This window comes from Ornithorhynchus anatinus, chromosome 3 (genome assembly GCF_004115215.2).
Source record: "Ornithorhynchus anatinus isolate Pmale09 chromosome 3, mOrnAna1.pri.v4, whole genome shotgun sequence".
Taxonomy (NCBI): Eukaryota; Metazoa; Chordata; class Mammalia; order Monotremata; family Ornithorhynchidae; genus Ornithorhynchus; species Ornithorhynchus anatinus.
In genome coordinates, this window is record NC_041730.1 from 131982679 (window position 1) to 132004276 (window position 21598).

Genomic DNA, 21598 nt, shown 5'->3' on the forward strand with positions numbered 1-21598 from the left:
CTGCCCGTAACGAGCCTCCAGCCTACGGGGGAGACGGACATTAATATAAATAAATCAATTAAAGCTACGGACAATAGTGCTGTGGGGCCGGGAGGGGGAATGAATAAGGGGAGCAAGTCAGGGTGACGCAGAAGGGGGTGGGAGAAGCGGAAAGGAGGGTTTAGTCGGGGAAGGCCTCCTGGAGGAGTTGTGCCTTCAAAAAGCCTTTGAAGAGGGAGAGAGTAACTGTCTGTCAGATATGAGTTGGGAGGGCATCCCGGGCCAGAGGCAGAGTGTGGGCCACCTCTGTTACACTGTACTCTCCCAAGTGCTTAGTACAGGGCTCTGTAAATAGTAAGCCCTCAATAATTGTTGAGAACAGAGAATATCACTGTTTAGCATTGTACTGGACTCTCCCAAGCGATCAGTACAGTGCTCCGCACACAGTAAGCGCTTAATAAATACGACTGAATAAATGAATACATACCATTGATTGACTGCAACCCACTTCAAAGCTTCGTGTCCCTGCTCTCGTCTAACGCATCTCTTTATGGTTATATTGTACTCTCCTAAGCGCACGGTACAGTGCTTTCCACGCAGTCTTTATCTTGCCTTATGCTGTCGAGTCGTCTCCGACCCACAGCGACTCCATGGCCTCATCTCTCTCACAAGGCCCCACTCTCCGTCTGCAGTGCTTCTGGTAGTGGATCCGTAGAGTTTTCTTGGAGTAGGCGCTCATTAAATACGATTGAGTGAATTAACGAACGGTTCTCGGCAACTCTCGGCATCCACCCGCCGGGCAACGGGCGGAGGATTCGGCCACAAGAGGGGAGTCTGCTTCCCAGCCAGGGAATTGGAAAACACACCAACAAGAACTCCGGGGAAGGAGAAAAACACTGGGAACAGGCCCAAGGATTGTTTTCTGCAGCTAGCTACCGAAAACTCCAAATGAATGGAAACTAGGAGGATTTGCGGCATGCGGAATAATGTAATAATAACTACAATGTGCCAGGCACTGTAGTAAGCACTGGGTTGGATAGAAGCCAAATGGGTTGGACCCAGTTCCTGTCCCAAGTGGGGCTCACAGTCTCAATCCCCATTTTACAGATGAGGTAGCTGAGGACCAGAAAAGTGAAGTGATTTGCCCAAGGTCACACAGCAGAAAAGCAGCAGAGCTGGGATTAGAACTCATGACCTACTGAATCCCAGGCCCGTGCTCTATCCACTTCGCCAGGCTGCTTTTTGGGTGGAGCTGTATGTAGTCATTCTCAGTTTTTAAAGACACCCCTAATATTATTATTATTATTATTATTATTATTACTATGTCAATCATTTTTATTGAGCAATTAATCTGTGCAGAGCACTGTACTAAGTGCTTGGGAGAGTAAAATATAATAATAATAATGTTGGTATTTGTTAAGCGCTATGTGCAGAACACTGTTCTAAGCGCTGGGGTAGATACAGGATAATCCGATTGCCCCACGCGAGGCTCACAGTCTTCATCCCCATTTTAGAGATGAGGGAACAGGCCCAGAGAAATGAAGTGACTTGCCCAGTCCGTCACACAGCCGACAAGTGGCAGAGCCGGGGTTCGAACCCATGACCTCTGACTCCCAAGCCCGTGCGCTTTCCACTGAGCCCCGTTGCTTCCCATATATAACAGTTGATAGGCATGTTCCCTGCCCACGATGAGCTTATAGGAGGGAGAACAGGAGAACTGAGGTGCAAATAAGGTAAGTGACTTGCCCAAGGTCACACAGCAAGCATTTGGTTGAGCCAAGATTAGCACCCAGGTCCTCCGTCTCCCAGGCCGATGCTCTTTCCACTAGGCCATGCTGCTTCCCTATCTAGTCTTCCATCTACTGCTGCTGCTCTCTTTGTGCTTAGAAACCGACATAAAAAGGACTGTTCTAACTCAGGAACAAAAAGATCTTTTTTTTCTGGGAAAAGCCTGAACGAACAGATAATAATGAGCAATTCAGAGCCAAGAAGGACTGCAGACCATCATGTTCAGGCCTGAGAACCGCTGTGGGTCTCAAATGTCAAGTTTCTTTCTACTTTCGTTCGGCCTGGGCCTAAGTTTGCTGGCATTCCGCCTAGAGTGAATCGTTTCTCTAGGTAATAATACTAATAATGATTACGACATTTACTAAGAGCTTACTTTGTGCCAGGCACTGTACAAAGCGCTGGGGTGAACACAAGCAAATCAGGTTGGATACAGCCCCTGTCCGACGTAGGCCTCACAGTCTTAATCCCCATTTAACAGATGAGGTCACTGAGGCACAGAGAAGTGAAGTGACCTGCTCAAGGTCACATAGCAGGCAAGGGGCAGAGCCCTTCCCTCTGCCCCGCAAAACTATTTCTCCATTCTTATTGCCCCCCATGCCCGTCGCCCTCCCTCCTCAGGCCCCCGCCTCCCCCATCCCTTGCCCCCGATGACCCGGCCACCTACTCCATCCACAAAATTGACACTATCAAGCGTGTTCTCCTGAAAATCTCCCCTGCCCCTCTTCAGTCCTGCCCCTTCTTCAACTCTCCCATCTTTTCCAAAAGTACCTCTAGAGGAATCTCCTCAAAATCCACCCCCTCCACCTGTGCACCGGACCCCATTCCTTTGCACCTCATCAAAACGCTTGCCCGCTCCCTTCTTCCCTCCCTAAATGCATCTTCAACTGCTCACTCTCCAACGGCTTCTTCCCACTGCTTTTAAACATGCAGGTATCTCCCCTCTCCTAAAAAAACCCCTCCCTTAACCCCATGGCTCCCTCCAGGTATCACCCCATCTGCCTCCTACCCTTCCTCTCCGAAATGGTTGAGCGAGCTGTCTACACCTGCTGCCTCAAGTTCCTCTCCTCCAATTCTCTCTCCTGGACCCCCTCCAATCTGGCTTCTGTTCCCTCCACTAAACTGAAACTGCCCTCTTGAAGGTCACCAATGACCTCCTTCTTGCCAAATCCAGTAGCTCTTACTCCACCCTAATCCTCCTCGACCCCTCAGCTGCCTTTGACACTGTCGATCATTCCCTTCTCCTGGCTCACCTCCAAGAGGCCTTCCCAGACTGCCCTTCCCCTTTTCCCTCTGCTCCCTCTCTGCCCCCCCTTCACCTCCCCTCAGCTAAGCCCCCTTTCCCCCGCTTCCCTCTGCTCCTCCCCCTCTCCCTTCCCCTCCCCTCAGCACTGTGCTCATCCACTCACTTGTATAGATTTTTATTACCCTATTTATTTTGTTAATGAGATGCACATCCCCTTGATTCTACTTATTGCTATTGTTTTTGTCTATCTCGCCCGATTAGACTGTGAGCCCATCAATGGGCAGGGACTGTGTTGCCGAATCGTACATTCCAAGCGCTTAGTACAGTGCTCTGCACATAGTAATCACTCAATAAATACTATTGAATGAATGAATGAATGAAACATTATCCATCCTCGGCTTCACTGGCACGGTCCTCTCCTCGTTCTCCTCTCGTCTCTCCGGCCGCTCATTCTCAGTCTTTTTTGCAGGCTCCTCCTCCGCCTCCCACCCCCTCACTGTGGGGGTCCCTCAAGGTTCCGTTCTGGGTCCCTTTCTTTTCTCCATCCACACCCATTCCCTTGGAAAACTCATTCGTTCACATGGCTTCAACTACCACCTCTACGTTGATGACACCCGAATCTCCATCTCCAGCCCTGATATCTCTTCCTCTCCGCAGTCTCTCATCTCCTCCTGCCTTCAAGACATCTCTACTTGGATGTCCTCCCATCATTCAAACGTAATACGGCTAAAACGGAACTTATCCTCCTACCCAAACCCCATCCTCCTGTTCACTTTCCTATCACTGTTGACGGCACCACCATCTTTCCTGCCTCGCGAGCCCGTGACCTTGGCACTATCCTTGATTCCTCTCTCGTTTCGCCCACACATTCAAGCCACTGCTAAATCCTGTGGGTTCTCCATTCACGTTGCCCAAATCTACCCCTTCCTCTCCAACCAAACTGCTACCAAGCAGCATTTAACCTATCCCGCCTTGATTAATCTATCAGCCTGCTTGCTTGGCTTTGAAACTGTCGACCAACCCCTTCTCCTCCACACTTTATCTTATCTTGGCTTCACGGACTCCGTCCTCTCCTGGTTCTCCTCTTATCTTTCTGGCCGTTCATTCTCGGTCTCCTTCTCGGGCTCCTCCTGCCCCTCCCATCCCCTATCTGTTGGGGTTCCTCAAGGGTCAGTTCTTGGCCCTCTTCTGTTCTCCATCTATACTCACACCCTTGGCGAACTCATTCGCTCCCACGCCTTCGACTATCATCTCTACGCAGATGACACCCAAATCTACATCTCCTCCCGTTCTCTCCCCCTCCCTTCAGGCTCGTATCTCCTCCTGCCTCCGGGACGTCTCCACCTGGATGTCTGCCCGCCACCTAAAACTCAACAGGTCCAAGACTGAGCTCTCCCTGACTTCCCTGTCACTGTGGATGGCATGACCATCCCTCCCGTCTCTCAGTCCCGCAACCTTGGTGTCGTCCTAGACTCAGCTCTCTCATTCACCCCACACATCCAATCCGTCACCAAGACCTGCCGTTCTCACCTTCACGATATTGCCAAGATCCGCCCTTTCCTCTCCATCCAAATGGCTATCGTGCTGGTACAAGCTCTCAGAATATCCCGGCTGGATTACTGTGTCAGCCTTCTCTCCGATCTCCCTTCCTCCTCTCTCTCCCCGCTCCAGTCTATTCTTCACTCCGCTGCTCGGATCATCTTCCTACAGAAACACTCTGGGCCCGTCACTCCCCTCCTCAAAATTCATTCAATAGTATTTATTGACCGCTTACTCTGTGCAGAGCACTGTACTAAGCGCTTGGAATGAACAAGTCGGCAACAGATAGAGACAGTCCCTGCCGTTTGACGGGCTTACAACCTTCGCACGAAAGAAAAACTTGTCACTCTAAGCTTCAAAGCTCTCCATCACCTTGCCTCCTCCTACCTCACCTCCCTTCTCTCTACTGCCCACCCCGTAAGCTCTGCTCCTCTGCCGCTCACCTCCTCACCGTCCCCCATTCTCGCCTATCCCGCCGTCGACCCCTGGCCCACGTCCTCCCGCTGTCCTGGAACGTCCTCCCTCCTCACCTCCGCCAAACTAACTCTCTTCCCCTCTTCAAAGCCCTACTGAGAGCTCACCTCCTCCAGGAGGCCTTCCCAGACTGAGCCCTCCCTATCCCTCTGCTCTCCCTCCCCCGACCCTCTGTTCTTCCCCCTTCTCCTCCCCTCAGCACTGTGCTCATTTGTATATATTATTTATTAGCCTATTTATTTTGTTAATGAGGTGTATATGTCCTTGATTCTATTTATCTTGATGCTGTTGTCTTGTTTTGTTTTGTTCTGTTTTGCTTTGCTGTCTGTCTCCCCCGTTTAGCCTGTGAGCCCATCAATGGGCAGGGATTGTTGCCGAATTGTATATTCCAAGCGCTTAGTACAGGCCTCTGCACATAGTAAGCACTACATAGTAAGTGCTCAATAAATACTATTGAATGAACCTCCCTCCCTCCCGTCTCTCCCCACTCCAGTCCGTACTCCATTCTGCTGCCCAGATTATTTTCCTTCAGAAACGTTCAGACCGTGTTTCCCCACTTCTCAAGAGACTCGTGAGGTTGCCCGTCCACCTCCGTAACAAACAAAAACTCCTCACCATTGGCTTTAAAGCAGTCCATCACCTTGCCCTCTCCTACCTCACCTCACTACGCTCCTATTCCAACCCAACCGGCACATTTTGTTCATTCATTCATTCGACAGTATTTATTGAGCGCTTACTATGTGCAGAGCACTGTACTAAGCGCTTGGAATGTACAAATCGGTAACAGATAGAGACAGTCCCTGCCCTCTGCCGGGCTTACGGTCTAATCGGGGGAGACGGACAGACAAAAACAATAGCAATAAATAGAATCAAGACAGCAATAAATAGAATCAAGAATTTTGTTCCTCCGATGGTAACCTTCTCATTGAATTTCTTCTTCATCCTTGGGTGGTCTGTTCTATGTTCATCATTTTAAGTGCCCTTGTCTTCGCCAGTAGATAGAAAACTACTTGAGGACAAGGAGCTCTGTGCTCTCCCAAGGGCTTAATACAGTGCTCCGCACTTAGAAAGCACTCAGTGGCTATCACTGACTGACAAGGAATATGCTTTTTCCTTCCGAATATTCTCCCCTTGCTTCGCACAGGGAGTTCTCTAAAGACCGTAGGTGCTCAATAAATATCGATGATGGTAACAAAGACGACGGAAAAGGGATCCTCGAAGGGAGCTCTGACCCTTAAAGTGCTAAACCCTCTGATCCTTAGGCTATTACTCCTCTCTTTTAATGAATGGGCTCATTTGCTTTCCCACCTTGGGCTCCCAGTCTTAATCCCATTTGACAGATGAGGTAACTGAGGCACAGAGAAGTGAAGTGACTTGCCCAAGGTCACACAACAGACAGGTGGCGGAGCCAGGATTAAGATCCATGACCTTCTGACTCCCCGGCCCGTGCTCTACTCACTATGCTCTGCTGCTTCGGGCTCACAGTCTCATTCCCCGTAGTACAGATGAGGAAACTGAGGCCCAGAGAAGCGAAGGACATGCCCAAGGTGGCGGAGGCGGAATCAGAACCCACAACCTTCCGACTCCCAGGCCCGTGCTCCATCCACTGTGCCATGCTACTTCTCAGGGGCTCTAAGACTGGGGGCCCAGGTGGGATGGGGACTGTGTCCAACCTGACTAGCTTGTCTCTACCCCAGCGCTTAGTACAGTGCCTGGCACTTAACAGACACAGTACCAAGAAAAGGGTGGTGGTCATTGAAGCCTTCGGAGGAGTTGAGTGATACATTCCCAGCACGTTTCATGAAGGTGAACGGTCACAGCGTGTAGCTGAAAGTCGCAAGGGGAGAGAAGCTGGAGGCGGGGAGACCAACGAGGAGGCTGACACAGCAGTCTAACCGTGTCGATGAGTGCTTGGACCAGGGCAGAGGGAGAGGACCCGGGGCGGATTCAGGAAATGCCATGGAGGGGCCCGAAGTGAGGCGGCAGGATCATCATCCTAATCATAATAATCACAGCACTTGTTAAGTGCTTACTGTGTGCCAAGCACTCTTCTAAGCCCTGCGGGAGAAACAAGTTAATCAGGTTGGGTGCAGTCCCTGTCCCACGTGGGGCTCACACTCTCAATCCCCATTTTACAGATGAGGTAACTGAGACCCAGAGAAATGAAGTGACTTGCCCATAGGTCACGGAGCAGACGGGTGGAGGAGTCGGGATTAGAAACCAGGTCCCTCTGACTGCCATTACGTCCCGCTAAATAATCGGGTCCCGGAATGAGCTCGTTGTGGACAGGCAATGTGCCTGTTGTTATACCGTACTCTCCCGTGCCTTTAGTACAGTGCTCTACACCGGAGGCGTTCAACAAATAGCACTGATTGATTGGCTGCATGGATTCTGTAAAGAATCCTTTGATTTGAAGGGGTCAAGTTTGGTTAACTCCTTGCGCCAAGAAACCTTTTCGAAGCCAATTCCGCTTTTCCTTAAATTCTGATATCTTGGAGCTGAATCAATATTCTCTCAAAGGGCATTAGTACAGAAAACCCCAGCCACAACACCCTAACGCTCTAACCTGGGTCTTTGTAAACAGAGGCTGCTGAAGGGGATGTATCCGTGCCAAAGATCCCCAGACTCTTCTTTTCTTGTCATATTAACTATTATAGTCACGGTATTTATTAAGCGTTATGTGCCAGGCACTGTACTGAGCTCTGGGGTGGATACCCACAAATCAGGTTGGACGATCCATTCATTCATTCAATAGTATTTATTGAGCGCTTACTATGTGCAGAGCACTGTACTTAAGCGCTTGGAATGAACAAGTCAGCAACAGGTAGGGACAGTCCCTGCTGTTTGACGGGCTTACAGTCTAATCGGGGGAGACGGACAGACGAGAACACTGGCGATAAATAGAGTCAAGGGCAATAAATAGATCCCTGTCCCACATGGGCTCGCAGCCTTGATCCCCATTTTACAGATGAGGGAATTGAGGCCCAGAGAAGTTAAATGACTTGCCCGAGGTCATACAGAGGACAAGTGACAGAGCCGGGACTAGAACCCAGGACCTCTTGACTCCCAGGCCCCTGCTCTCTAGGCCACGTTGGCTTCTCAAAAGATGAGTGTTTCCGCCCGAGCACTTAGTACAGTGCTGAACCCCTCCCCACCCCACCTTCTGCTCCTTCCCCTTCCCTTCCCCTCAGCACTGTGCACAATTGTCTATATTATTTATTACCCTATTTATTTTGTTAATGAGGTGTACATTCCCTTGATTCTATTTATCTTGATGGTGGTGTCTTGTTGTCGTTTTATTCTCTTTGGCTTTGCTGTCCGTCTCCCCCGTTTAGACTGTGAACCCGTCGTTGGGCAGGGATGGTCTCTACCTGTTGCCGAATTGTACGTTCCAAGCGCTTAGTACAGTGCTCTGCACATAGTAAGCGCTCCATAAATACTATTGAGTGAATGAATGAACCCACAGTAAGCGCCTCACTAAATACGACCGATCGTACGAAAGACCTCTCAAGCTTCAGTCTAAATTCTCTCCTCACTCTCGTCACATGCTATTTCTTCCCTTATCACCCCGAAGAGCTAAAGTGCGAGTGCTCTCTAGTGATATGGGGCCAAGTGGGGTTGTTATGAAAATGTTTATTTAAAAATAAACCTCGTCCTCTAGCCTCCTACCCTCCATCTGGGGGAGTTCTTCAGGGATCAGTTCTAGCTTCCCTTCTATTCGCCTATCTACCCCCAACTCCCAAATTAGAGTGTGATCTTCCAAGTTCATTCATATCCTCATTTCCCGCAAGTAAATACCTTATGTTGGTTCTGTCTTTATGGGCCTGAAATGAGGCAGTTCCAATACATTGGCAGTTCCAATACATTCTCACTCAAACCCTGTTCTCCCCAGCTTTCTCCTCCGCGTAGACACCACCACCATCCCGTCTCCCAAGCCCGTAACCCGGGCATTATCCTCGACTCATCTCTCTCATTCAACCCACACAGTCAACGTCACCAAATCCTGATAGTTCTACCTTGACAACATGGCAGAAATCCTCTCCTTTCCTCGCCATCCAATCTGCTATCACCCTGATCACTGCACTTATCCTATCCCGCCTTGACTCCTGCAACAGCCTCTCTGCTGACCTCCCTGCCTCCTCTCTCTCCCCACTCCAGTCCTCATGTCACTTCGCTGCCCGGGTCATTTTTCTAAACAAAAAAGTTCCATCCCCGTCTCCCCACTCCTCAAGAATCTCCAGTGGTTTTCCATCTACCACCGCCTCAAATAGTCACTCCTTCCCGTTGACTTTAAAGCCCTCCATCACTCTGCCCCCTCCTATCTCACCTCTCTGCTTTCCTACTATAACCCAGCCCACAGGCGTCACCCCTCAAATGCCAACCTGCTCACTGCACCTCAGTTTCATCTAGCCCCTCTCCCACATCCTCCCTCTGGCCTGGAATTCCCCCTCTTCATATACTCCACCCAGTGTAATTTGGTGGAACGAGCACGGGCTGGGGAGTCAGGGATCATGGGTTCGAATCTTTGCTCTGCCACCTGTCAGCTGTGTGACTTTGGGCCAGTCACTTCACTTCTCTGTGCCTCAGTTACCTCCTCTGTAAAATGAGGATTAAGACAGTGAGCCCCACGTGGGACAACCTGATCACCTTGTATCTACTCCAGCGCTTAGAACAGTGCTTGGCACATAGTAAGCCCTTAAATACCATTATCATTAACCCATCTTCAAATCCCTCCGAAAGTCACATTTCCTTGAGAGCCTTCCTTGACGAAGCCCTCATTTCCTCCAGTCCCTCTTCTTTCAACCTCACCTCTGCACTTGGATCTGTACTTTTTAAGCACGTGGCTCAGTGGAAAGAGCCCGGGCTTGGGAGTCAGAGGTCATGGGTTTGAATCCCGGCTCTGCCACTTGGCAGCTGTGTGACTGCGGGGAAGTCACTTCACTTCCCTGTGCCTCAGTTCCCTCATCTGTAAAATGGGGATTAAGACTGTGAGCCTCATGTGGGACAACCTGATTACCCTGTGTCTACCCCAGTGCTTAGAACAGTGCTCTGCACATAGTAAGCGCTTAACAAATACCAACATTATTATTATTACTCTTTAAGCACGTGGCTCAGTGGAAAGAGCCCGGGCTTGGGAGTCAGAGGTCATGGGTTCTAATCCCGGCTCTGCCACTTAGCTGGGTGACTTTGGGCAAGTCGCTTCACTTCTCTAGGCCTCAGTGACCTCATCTGTAAAATGGGGACAAAGACTGTGAGCCCCACGAGGGACAACCTGATCACCTAGTATCCCCGCAGTGCTTAGAAGAGTACTTTGCACATAATAAGTGCTTAACAAATACCAACATTATTATTATCACTTGATACTCACCCCACCTCAGGCCCATGACACTTGAATACATAACCACAATTTATTTTAACGTCCGTCTCCCCCCTCTAGACTCTGAGCTCCTTGTGGGCGGCGAATGCGTCTACCAACTCTGTTGCAATCTACTCTCCCAAACATTTAGTCAGCTCCCTCTCCCTTCCGCGTCACCACGGCTCGCTCCCTCTGCTCTTCCCCCGCCTCCCCATCCCACAGCACTTATGTATATATCTATAATTTTGTCGATTTATATTGTCTGCCTCCCCCCCATACTGTGAGCCCATCGTGGGCAGGAACTGTCTCTCTTTATTGCTGCATTGTACTCTCCAAGCACTTAGGACAGTGCTCTGTACACAGTAAGCGCTCAATAGATACGACTGAATGAAAGTTTAGTCAAGGGCTCTCCACACAGAAAATGCTCAACAAATATCACCGATTAAAAATAAAGATTAGCATAATCGACACCTCCAAATTTGAAAATGTCTTTTGGGTCTGAAATCCGACGGTCTTTTCTACTTCCAAACATTAATACATCTGGCCTAGCTGTTTGCAGAATGAATTGGCTGCCCAAAAAAGAAAAAAAAGCCTGAAGAAAAGTTTCAGTTGCATTGGAAAACAAACGTTTGCTGGGATAGTCAAGTGTTTTGGCAAAAATCCAGGTTAACAACTGCTAAAATGTACCTCTTTTACATTTAAATACTTTTTTCCACCTTTAAATGCACTACCCCATTATCACCCCTTCTGCTCAGAAACCTAAGTGTAAAACACCTTGATTTAGGGAGTCTCTGAAGTCAGGGAGTTTGCATTTTATTTCCATGAGTTACCCCAGAGAACCATATCCCAGAGAACCATAAAACACAGGAAATGATTTCTGCATGAACTGTGCTGATTCACTTTGAAAAGTCTGTACAAACTAAACCATAAGTGAAATCACCTGAATTTCTAAAATTGCCGGCTCTGAAGAGAAGCAAAAGGCATTTAGATAGAGATGCTGATCTGGAGTTCCCTTTTGAAGAAAGTCCTGTCTATTTTTATAAGACAGTTGAAAAACACTTAAAAAACACCTAAGACTGCCAGTTAACCTAATAAAAATTCAGGCTGTCGGGCATAAATGGGATACTGGGGCAGAATCCCAAGAATGTAAACTGTTGTAGCCCGCTTTTACACGAAACCATTTCCTCCTAGAGATGAACCAGCACGGTAATTCTTTCTCAAGGGATGTGGGTGAAGGGAAGGAAAAAAAAAAAAATCAAGCCTCTCTAAAATAAGCATTCCCCAGTTTCTAAACCGTATCTGCCCCAATACCCTAGGCCTGTTCCTTTACGATGGGTTCCCACCCCGGCGGGAATATTCATTCTTTCATTCACTCGTATTTACTGAGCACTTACTGTGCCCTGCACTATATTGAGCCCTTGGGAGAGTACAACAGAACAAGAAACAGACACATTCCCTGCCCACAACGAGCTCACAGTCTAGAGAGACACATTCTAAGCATTTCTACAGAGAAGAAACTCAAAAGTTGGGGGAAAGTGTAGGGAAATTGTAAGACCGGAAGGAGATTTGCTCGGGTCAACGAACACTGGTTTTGATGTTTTTCCCTTCGAGGTACACGGTAACTCACATCTTTCATCACTGCCCCATGATGAGAAGTCTGAATATTAGCATTATTAGAATCACACGCACCTCAGAAAGGTTTGGGGCACTTCCTCCACTTCCTTCCTCGAGAAGCAGCGCGGCTCAGTGGAAAGAGCCCGGGCTGGGGAGTCAGAGGTCATGGGTTCTAAACCCGGCTCTGCCACTTGGCAGCTGTGTGACTGTGGGCAAGTCACTTCACTTCTGTGGGCCTCAGTTCCCTCACCTGTAAAATGGGGACGAAGACGGTGAGTCCCACGTGGGACAACCTGATTATCCTGTATCTCCCCCAGCGCTTAGAACAGTGCTCTGCACAGAGTAAGCGCTTAACAAATACCAACATTATTATTATTATTCCTACCTCACACGGCCCCTCATCTACTTGGTGACAGCCCTGGCGGGGATTGACGATAGTAATAACAACAATAGTGATAACAGTGATAATAATAATGATAGTGATAATAATAACTGTGGTATTTGCTAAGCACTTGTTTTATGCCAAGCACTGTACTAAGTGCTGGAGCAGATACAAGATAATCAAGTCCCACTTGGGGCTCACAGTCTAAGTAGGAGGGAGAACAGGTATCGAATGTCCCCATTTTACAGATGAGGGAACTGAGGCACAGAAAAGGTCGGCGACTCGTCCGAGGTCACCCAGGAGGTAAGCGGCGGAGTTCGAATTTGAACCCGAGTCTTCTGACTCCCAGGCCCGTGTTCTTTCCACTGGGGCTCGCTGCTTTCGCCGACGAACCGGGTGGAAACCAAAGCCGGGTCTGCCCAGCCCGAGTCTCTGGTTGATCTGCTCCGTAGAGAGAGCCTAAATGGATCCTCCAAGATCAAGTGGAATTTGAGGGCTGGAAGTACCCGATCGGATACAATCACACTTCTCCCCGCTTCAAAGCCCTACCGAAGGCTCACCTCCTCCAAGAGGCCTTCCCAGTCTAAGCCCTCCTTTTCCTCAGCTCCCCCTCCCCTCCCCATCTCCCCGACTCGCTCCCTTTGCTCTACCCGCCCCTCTCTGCCCCACAACACTTGTGATAGACATCTATATTTCTACTATTACTATTAATGCCGGTTTACTTGTTTTGATGTGTATATATAATTCTATTTATTTGTATTGATGTCATTGATGCCCGTTTACTTGTTCTGATGTCTGTCTCCCCCTTTCAGGACTCTGAGCCCATGGTGGGCAGAGATCGTCTCTCATCGCTGAATCGTACTTTCCAAGCACTTGGTACAGTGCTCTGCCCGGGGTAAGCGCTCAATACACACGATCGAATGCATGAAAGGAGCGAATCAGAAAGGGTGAGAAGCAACTCCCAGGAAAGATTCTACTATTTCTCCCTGCCCTCGACCTAGTTCAACGTCCGCCTCCCCCCGCAGACCGTAAGACCCTGGTGGGCGGGGGTGGTGTGGACCCACTCTGTCGTACCGTACTCGCCCCAGGCGCTCAATGCTCCGCACACGTTACGTGCCCAATAAAAACCCACTCACGGATCGACCGGGAGGACTCCGAGAAGAACCCCCTCCCTATCCCCCTTCCCCGGGAGATGACTTTTTAAACCTCGCCGGGTCCGACCCAACCGGAAACACGGGCTGAAAAGGGCGGCCCCGAGGGGACCGACCGCCCCCACCCCGTCTACAGGTGGCGAGGCTCGGACCACTTACTCGGGGAAGGTGCAGTCTAGCCCGGGCAACATGGCGTATTCCCCGAAGGGTCCCAGGGCCACCAGATCCATGCTGTGGGTCCCACTGACGGAGCATTCCAGATTGAAGAAGTTTTTCAGGACGGCCAGTTTGAGCCGCTTCGTCTCCTCGTCTCCCTCCCACTCGGCCGCGTGCCGGGCGATCTCCCTCTTCAGGAACTGGCCGACGCTGGGGATGGGCGTCTCGGCCACGTGGAGGAACTCGCGCGTTTGGTCTAGCAGGGTGTAAAACAGGTTAGCCATGTCTGTGACCAAGTCGAGACTCACGATTTTCCCCGAGCTAGAATAGGACACGGAGGGCAGTCCCGGGTGACCCCCGACTTCGATGAGCTGGTTCTCCTCGGACATCTCCTTCTCGCCCAGGAGGCCGTATTCCAAAGCCAGCTGGAAGACCGGATTGCCCTTGGACGGTCCGTGGATCCAGTGGGCGCCCATCTCCACCACGCCACCTGCGCGACAGGGAGGGCGGAACGGACTCCGTGAGCGGGCCCACGCTTCCCCGAACCACATCCCGGAGCCTCCACGTCCACGTTCCGGGTGCCGAGAGCCCCGCTTGGCACGTCGGCGCTGAACAAACACCCTCATCGTTATCATCATCATCACCATCACTGCATCCAGGCTCTGAGAGGCCCAAGCCCACCAGCTCCCAGCCGGTGATCTTCCTCTGATTTCCTCCCCGCTTCCGCCCGGCGAGTGCACTTTAACAACCCCTTCTCCCCCAGGGTCTGGTTCCGTGCCCTCTGCCTTCAAGGCCGGGGGCTGGGCTCGGGGGGGAACGGCAGCCAGAATGGGTCCCAGTATAATAATGGTGGTATTTGTTAAGCGCTTACTACGTGCCAAGCACTGTTCTAAGCGCTGGGGTGGGACACGAGGTGATCGGGTTGTCCCACGTGGGGCTCACAGTCTTAATCCCCATTTTCCAGAGGGGGGAACTGAGGCACAGAGAAGTTGAGTGACTTGCCCACAGTCACACAGCTGGCAAGCCGCAGAGCGGGGATTCGAACCCATGACCTCTGAGTCCCAAGCCCGGGCTCTTTCCCCTGAGCCACGCAGCTTCTCGTATCAGGAAAGCGGTCCACGGTGTCCGTGCTACACTGAAGGAGGGTGCTTCGGGATGGGGCAGGTCAAATAAAGAGATGACTTATAAGACTGAGGAGATTCTCATCCAGGACCGTGGGAAGAAATAATAATAATAATAATGTTGGTATTTGTTAAGCGCTTCCTATGTGCAGAGCACTGTTCTAAGCGCTGGGGTAGACACAGGGGAATCAGGTTGTCCCACGTGGGGCTCACGGTCTTCATCCCCATTTTACAGATGAGGGAACTGAGGCACAGAGAAGTGAAGTGACTTGCCCACAGTCACACAGCCGACAAGTGGCAGAGCTGGGATTTGAACTCATGAGCCCTGACTCCAAAGCCCGTGCTCTTTCCACTGTGCCACGTTGGGGGGGGGGGGTCTCTGTGTGTGTACTGGGGTTGCGGGGGGAGGGCTAGCTTTCTTTGCTTTTCTGCCCTGGGATTATGAGGAGGAGTAGGAAGGAGAGGTGGAGGGGGAGAAAAAAGAGGAGAAGGGTGAGGAGGAGAACGGGGTGAAGGAGAGGAAAGAGGAGGAGCGGGAGTAGGGGAGGAAGAAGAGGGAGCAGATGGAGGTGAAAGAGTGGAAGAGGGAAAGGAGGGAGGAAGGAGGAGAGAGGAGTGGGAGAAAGGAGAGGGTGGAGGGGGGAGTGAGAGGAAGGAGAAGTAGGAGGAGGGGAACCAGGAGAGGAAGGAGAAGTAGGAGGAGGGGAGGGCAGGAGAAGAAGGAGGGGATAGAGGAGGAGGAGGAAACGATTTGAAGTAGAGGAGAAGGGGGAGGATGGAGAGGAAGAAGGGGGAGTGGAAAGAAGATGAGGGGGAGAGAGGGGCCAGAGGGGTGGGAGAAGGGGGAGGTTGGAGAGGACGAGGAGGACGGAGCGGCCGGAGGAGCGGGAGCCGAGGGAAGGCGCAGGGATGGAGGAAGGGGACAGGGAGGAGGAGAAGGAAGAATGAGGGGCTAGCGGAGTGCGAGGAGGCGGGGGGGGGGGACAGAGAGGAAAGAAGAGGAGCGGGAGAAGGGAGAGGATGGAGAGGAAGGAAGGGGAGGACGGAGAGGAGGAGCAGGAGGAAGAGGACAGAAGAGGAGAAGCGGAGGATGGAGAGTGGGGGAGAGGAGGAAAGGGAAGGAAAAAAGAGGAGGAGAAGGGGAAGATGGAGAAGAGGAAAAGCAGAGCATGGAGTCATGGCTAGAGCCTGGGCCTGGGAGTCAGGAGGTCATGGGCTCTAATCCCCGGTCTGGCGCTTGTCCCTTGCGTGACCTCGGGCAAGTCACTCCTCTGGGCCTCAGTGTCCTCATCTGTAAATTGGGGGTTAAGACTGTGAGCCCCACGTGGGAAAGAGACTGTGTCCAACCCGATCTGCTCGTATCCACCCTGGCGCTTAGCACTGGGCCTGGAAAAGAGCGAGCGTTTAACAAACACCATCATTATTAGTATTAAGAGGAGAAGGAGGGGACGGAGAGGAGGAGGAGGAGGAGGAGGAGGGAGAGGACAGGGGAGAGAAGGGGAAGATGCGGGGAGGAGGAGGAGGAGGAGGAGGGAGAGGACAGGGGAGAGAAGAGGAGGGCAGGAAAGAAGAGGAGGAGGAGGAGGGGGGGACGGAAGGGAAAGAGGAAGAGGAGAGAAAGGACAGCAGAGGAGAAGGGGAAGATGGGGAGGAGGAGGAGGGGAGAAAAGAGGAGGAGGAAAAGGGTGGAAGGGGAAGAGGAGAGAGAGGACAGCAGAGGAGGAGGAAATAATAATAATAATGTTGGGATTTGTTAAGCGCTACTATGTGCAGAGCACTGTACTAAGCGCTGGGGTAGATACAAGGTCATCAGGTTGTCTCACGTGGGGCTCACGTTTTTTAATGCCCATTCTTCCGGATGAGGTAACTGAGGCAAAGAGAAGTGAAGTGACTTGCCCAAGGTCACACAGCTGTTAAGTGGCAGAGTTGAGATCCGAACCCACGACCTCCGACTCCCAAATCCAGGCTCTCGCCACCGAGCCACGCCGCTTCTTGAAAAGAAAGAAGGAAAGAAGAGGAAAGAGGAGGAGGGGGAAGAGGATGGGAGGGGAGAGAGAGACTTGTTCATCCCAGGCGCTTAGTCCAGTGCTCTGCACATAGTAAGCGCTCAATAAATACTATTGAATGAATGAAAGAAAGAAGAGGAAGACGGAGGGGAGGAGGAAGGGGAGGAGGAGGGAGCAGTGGAGGGAAGAAGAGGAGGAGGAGGTGAAGAGAAGAGGAGGAGCAGCAGGAAGGGAGGGGAAAAAAAATCAATCAATCAAAATAAATGTTGGTATTTATTAAGCGCTTATTACGTGCCAAGCACCGTTCGAAGCGCTGGGGGACACAAGGTGATCCGCTTGTTGGTATTTGTTAAGCGCTCCCTATGTGCCGAGCACCGTTCTCAGCGCCGGGGTAGACACAGGGGAATCAGGTCGTCCCACGTGGGGCTCACGGTCTTCATCCCCATTTTACAGATGAGGGAACCGAGGCCCCGAGAAGTGAAGTGACTGGCCCACAGTCACACAGCTGATTAGGGGCTGAGCCGGGATTCGAACCCATGACCTCTGACTCCCAAGCCCGGGCTCTTTCCACTGAGCCACGCTGCTTCTCGCGCTGCTTCTCGTGCCGGTCCCACGCGAGGCTCACAGTCTTCATCCCCACTTTAATAACAATAACAATGTCGGTATTTATTAAGCGCTGACTCTGTGCAGAGCACCGTGCTAAGCGCTGGGGGAGATCCAGGGTCCTCCGGTTGTCCCACAGGGGGCTCCCCGTCTTCATTCCCATTTTGCAGAGGAGGTGCCCGAGGCCCCGAGTCACGCACGGAGCTGACAAAGGGCGGGGCCGGGATTCGAACCCACGACCTTTGACTCCTAAGCCCGGGCCCTGGAGGGGAAAGAAGAGGAGGAGGAGAGGGGGGGCAGGGGGGGCGGGGCGGGGGCTCCCACTTCTCACCCCTCCTTGTCCCCGGCGCTTCCTGGGTGCGGAGCACTGGGCTGAGCGCTGCGGCCGGGACGCTCCCGCCCCGCTCCGCCCCGCCCCGCTCCGCTCCGCCCCGCCCCTCCCGCCCCCGCCCCCCGGGACGCAGCGCTTACCGCAGTGCGCGCGGGAGCAGATGCGGCCCCCGGCGCGTGCGGTGGCCTCCAGCAGCCGGACGTGCGGGAAGGCTTGGTGCCGGCAGAGCCGCTGCGCCGCCCCCAGCCCCGACAGGCCCCCGCCCACCACCAACACCCGCGGGCCCCCGCGCGCCGAGCCGGAGCCCCCCGCAGACATCCCCGCGCCCGCACCCCCGGACCGCGCCGAACCCCGGACGGGCCCCGGACCCGCCCACCGACCCCGCGCCCAATCGCGGCCCGGCCCGGCCCGGCCCTCCTGACCCCGCCCCCCGCCCCCGCGACCAATCGCGGCCCCGCCCGACCCGTAACCCGGGCACCGAGACCCGCCCACCGCCTCCTGGCCCCGCCCACCGCCCCGCAGCCATTCACCGCCCGGTCCTCCGCTCCTGACCCCGCCCCCCGCCCCCGCGGCCAATCGCGGCCCCGCCCGACCCGTAACCCGGGCACCGAGACCCGCCCACCGCCTCCTGGCCCCGCCCACCGCCCCCGCGCCCAATCGCGGCCCGTCCCGGCCCTCCTGACCCCGCCCCCCGCCGCCGCGGCCAATCGCGGCCCCGCCCGACCCGTAACCCGGACACCGAGACCCGCCCACCGCCTCCTGGCCCCGCCCACCGCCCCCGCGCCCAATCGCGGCCCGGCCCGGCCCTCCTGACCCCGCCCCCCGCCGCCGCGGCCAATCGCGGCCCCGCCCGACCCGTAACCCGGGCTCCCAGCCCCGCCCACCGCCCCACAGCCAATCACAGCCCGGTCCTAACCCCGCCCCCCGCCCCCGCGGCCAATCACGGCCCCGCCCGACCCGTAACCCTGGCTCCCAGCCCCGCCCACCACCCCCACAGCCAATCACAGCCCGGTCCTAACCCCGCCCCCCGCCCCCGCGGCCAATCACGGCCCCGTCCGCCCCGTAACCCGGACACCGAGACCCGCCCACCGCCGCATAGCTCCGCCCCCATCCTTCGAACCAATCACAGTCCCGTCCTCCGATATCGTCCCCGCCCACCGCCCCGCCAGCCAATCACAGTCCCGCCCGGCCCCGTAACCGGGGCGCCGAGACCCGCCCACCGCCTCATGGCTCCGCCCCCACCCTTCGAACCAATCACAGTCCCGTCCTCCGATTCATTCATTCAAGTACTATGAATTGAACGAATGTTCTAAGCGCTGGGGGAGACGCAGGGGAATCAGGTCGTCCCACGGGGGGCTCACAGTCTTCATCCCCATTTTACAGACGAGGGAACTGAGGCCCGGAGAAGTGAAGTGAGAAGTGAGAAGCAGCGTGGCTCAGTGGAAAGAGCCCGGGCTTGGGAGTCAGAGGTCAGGGGTTCGAATCCTGCCTCTGCCACTGGTCAGCTGGGTGACTGGGGGCAAGTCACTTCGCTTCTCCGGGCCTCAGTTCCCTCATCTGTAAAAAATGGGGATTAAAAAATGTGAGCCCCACGTGGGACAATCTAATTACCCCGTATCTACCCCAGAGCTTAGAACAGTGCTCTGCACATAGTAGGCGCTTAACAAGTACTAACATTAAGTGACTTGCCCCCAGTCACACAGCTGACCAGTGGCAGAGTCGGGATTCGAACCCACGACCTCCGACTCCCAAGCCCGGGCTCCTTCCCCTGAGCCAGGCCGCAGGGCTCACCTGCAGCAAACTCTGAAGTCAATATAGACGGTTTTGCTACTTTCAAAAGAGAAAAGACCCTCCAAATAAACAATTCACAATTTTATGTGCAACTCCCTCCCTTTGATCTTCCTCCCACCCCGTGGCATTCATGTAGATCGCTCTAATGTTTTTTATATATTTATATTGATGCCAATTTACTTGTATCGATGTCCGTCTCTCCCCCAGCCCCTTTACCCTGAGCTGATTGTGGGCAGGGATTGTCTCTCTTTATGGCTGTATTCTACTTTCCAAGCGCTCAGTACGGTGCTCTGCCCACAGAAAGCGCTCAATAAATACGACGGCATGAATCGAAGGGATGAAACTTTGTTGGCAGCAACCAATTGTTCAGAGGATCTCGAATAAAATTAGTGGGCATTCAATATATGCCATTATTATTTAGGACTTTCTTTCATTCGTTCGTTCAATCGCATTTATTGAGCACTTACTAGGTGCAGAGCGCTGTACTTCTAGACACATCTGGGTGTGTGACTGTGGGCAAGTCACTAAACTTCTCTGGGCCTCAGTGACCTCATCTGGAAAATGGGGATGAAGACCGCGAGCCCCACGTGGGACAACCTGATTCCCCTGTGTCTACCCCAGCGCTTAGAACAGTGCTCGGCACATAGGAAGCGCTTAACAAATACCAACATTATTTTGCCTCACTAGACCCCGGAGGCTATTCCGTTGGAATTATTTTAACCCGGGAAGTGGAATGGTTTAGAGCTTAAGGAACTGGGAAAGCAGCATGGCTCAGTGGAAAGAGCCCGGGCTTCGGAATCAGAGGTCGTGGGTTCTAATCCCTGCTCCGCCGCTTGCCAGCTGTGTGACTGTGGGCGAGTCACTTCACTTCTCTGGGCCTCAGTTCCCTCAGCTGCAAAATGGAGATGAAGACCGTGAGCCTCAAGTGGGACAACCCAATGACCCTGTATCTCCCCCAGCGCTTAGAACAGTGCTCTGCCCATAGTAAGTGTTTCACAAATACCAACATTATTATTAATAATAATTACTAATAGTGGTATTTGTTCATTCATTCGTTCAATAGTATTTATTGAGCGCTTACTATGTGCAGAGCACTGGACTAAGCGCTTGGAATGGACAAGTCGGCAACAGATAGGGACGGTCCCCGCCGTCGGACGGGCTCACGGTCTGATCGGGGGAGACGGACGGACGAGAACGATGGCGAGAGGTAGAGTCGAGGGGAAGAACAGCTCATAAAAACAATAGCAAATAAATAGAATCAGGGTGATGTACATCTCATTAAACAGAATAAATACGGTGATGAAGCTTCCTATCTGCCAGCCACTGTTCTAAGCGCTGGGGAAGGTACCAGGTCATCAGATTGGACCCAGTCCCCGCCCCACATGGGGCTCACGGTCTTAATCCCCATTGTACAGATGAGGTCACTGAGGCACATCCCAGCTCCGCCACTCATCAGCTGTGTGACCTGAGTCACTTCCCTTCTCTGGGCCTCAGTGACCTCATCTGGAAAATGGGGATTAGAATTGTGAGCCCCAGGTGGGACAACCTGATTGCCTCGTATCTACCCAGCGCTTAGAACAGTGCTTGGCACATAGTAAGCGCTTAACCAATACCAAATTACTATTATTATTATTATCCCTCTCCTAAGCACTTAGTACAGTGCTCTGCACACAATAAACGCTCAGTCGATACAGATGAAAATCAGGGAAGGCTTCTTGGAGAAGATACGACCTGAATAATGCTTTGAAGATGGAGAGAGGTGGTCTTCGGTATATAAATGTTGGTATTTGTTAAGCGCTTACTAGGTGCCGAGCACCGTTCTAAGCGCTGGGATAGGTGCAGGGTCATCAGGTTGTCCCGCGTGAGGCTCACAGTCTTCATCCCCATTTGACAGATGAGGAAACTGAGGCACCGAGAAGTGAAGTGACTGCCCACAGTCACACAGCTGACAAGCGGCAGAGCCGGGAGTCGAACCCATGACCTCTGACTCCCAAGCCCGGGCTCTTCCCACCGAGGGGCTCACAGTCTTTATCCCCATTTTACAGACGGGGTAACCGAGGCCCA

The 21598-nt window shown here is 52.9% G+C and overlaps 1 protein-coding gene across 2 annotated transcripts in view; it reads right to left on the reverse strand.

Annotated features, from left to right (window-relative positions):
* PAOX (polyamine oxidase) overlaps positions 1-18093 on the reverse strand; it is a 30547-nt gene extending 12454 nt beyond the window's left edge. For both annotated transcript variants that reach the window (XM_039911629.1, XM_029059903.2), the window contains exons 1-2: positions 17884-18093; positions 13686-14172 (exon numbers count right to left, since the gene is read on the reverse strand). In XM_039911629.1, the coding sequence (XP_039767563.1) occupies positions 13686-14172; positions 17884-18061 (665 nt within the window). In that variant the 5' untranslated portion in view covers positions 18062-18093. The remainder of the gene's footprint in view (positions 1-13685; positions 14173-17883) is intronic.
* Between the last annotated feature and the right edge of the window lie 3505 nt (positions 18094-21598).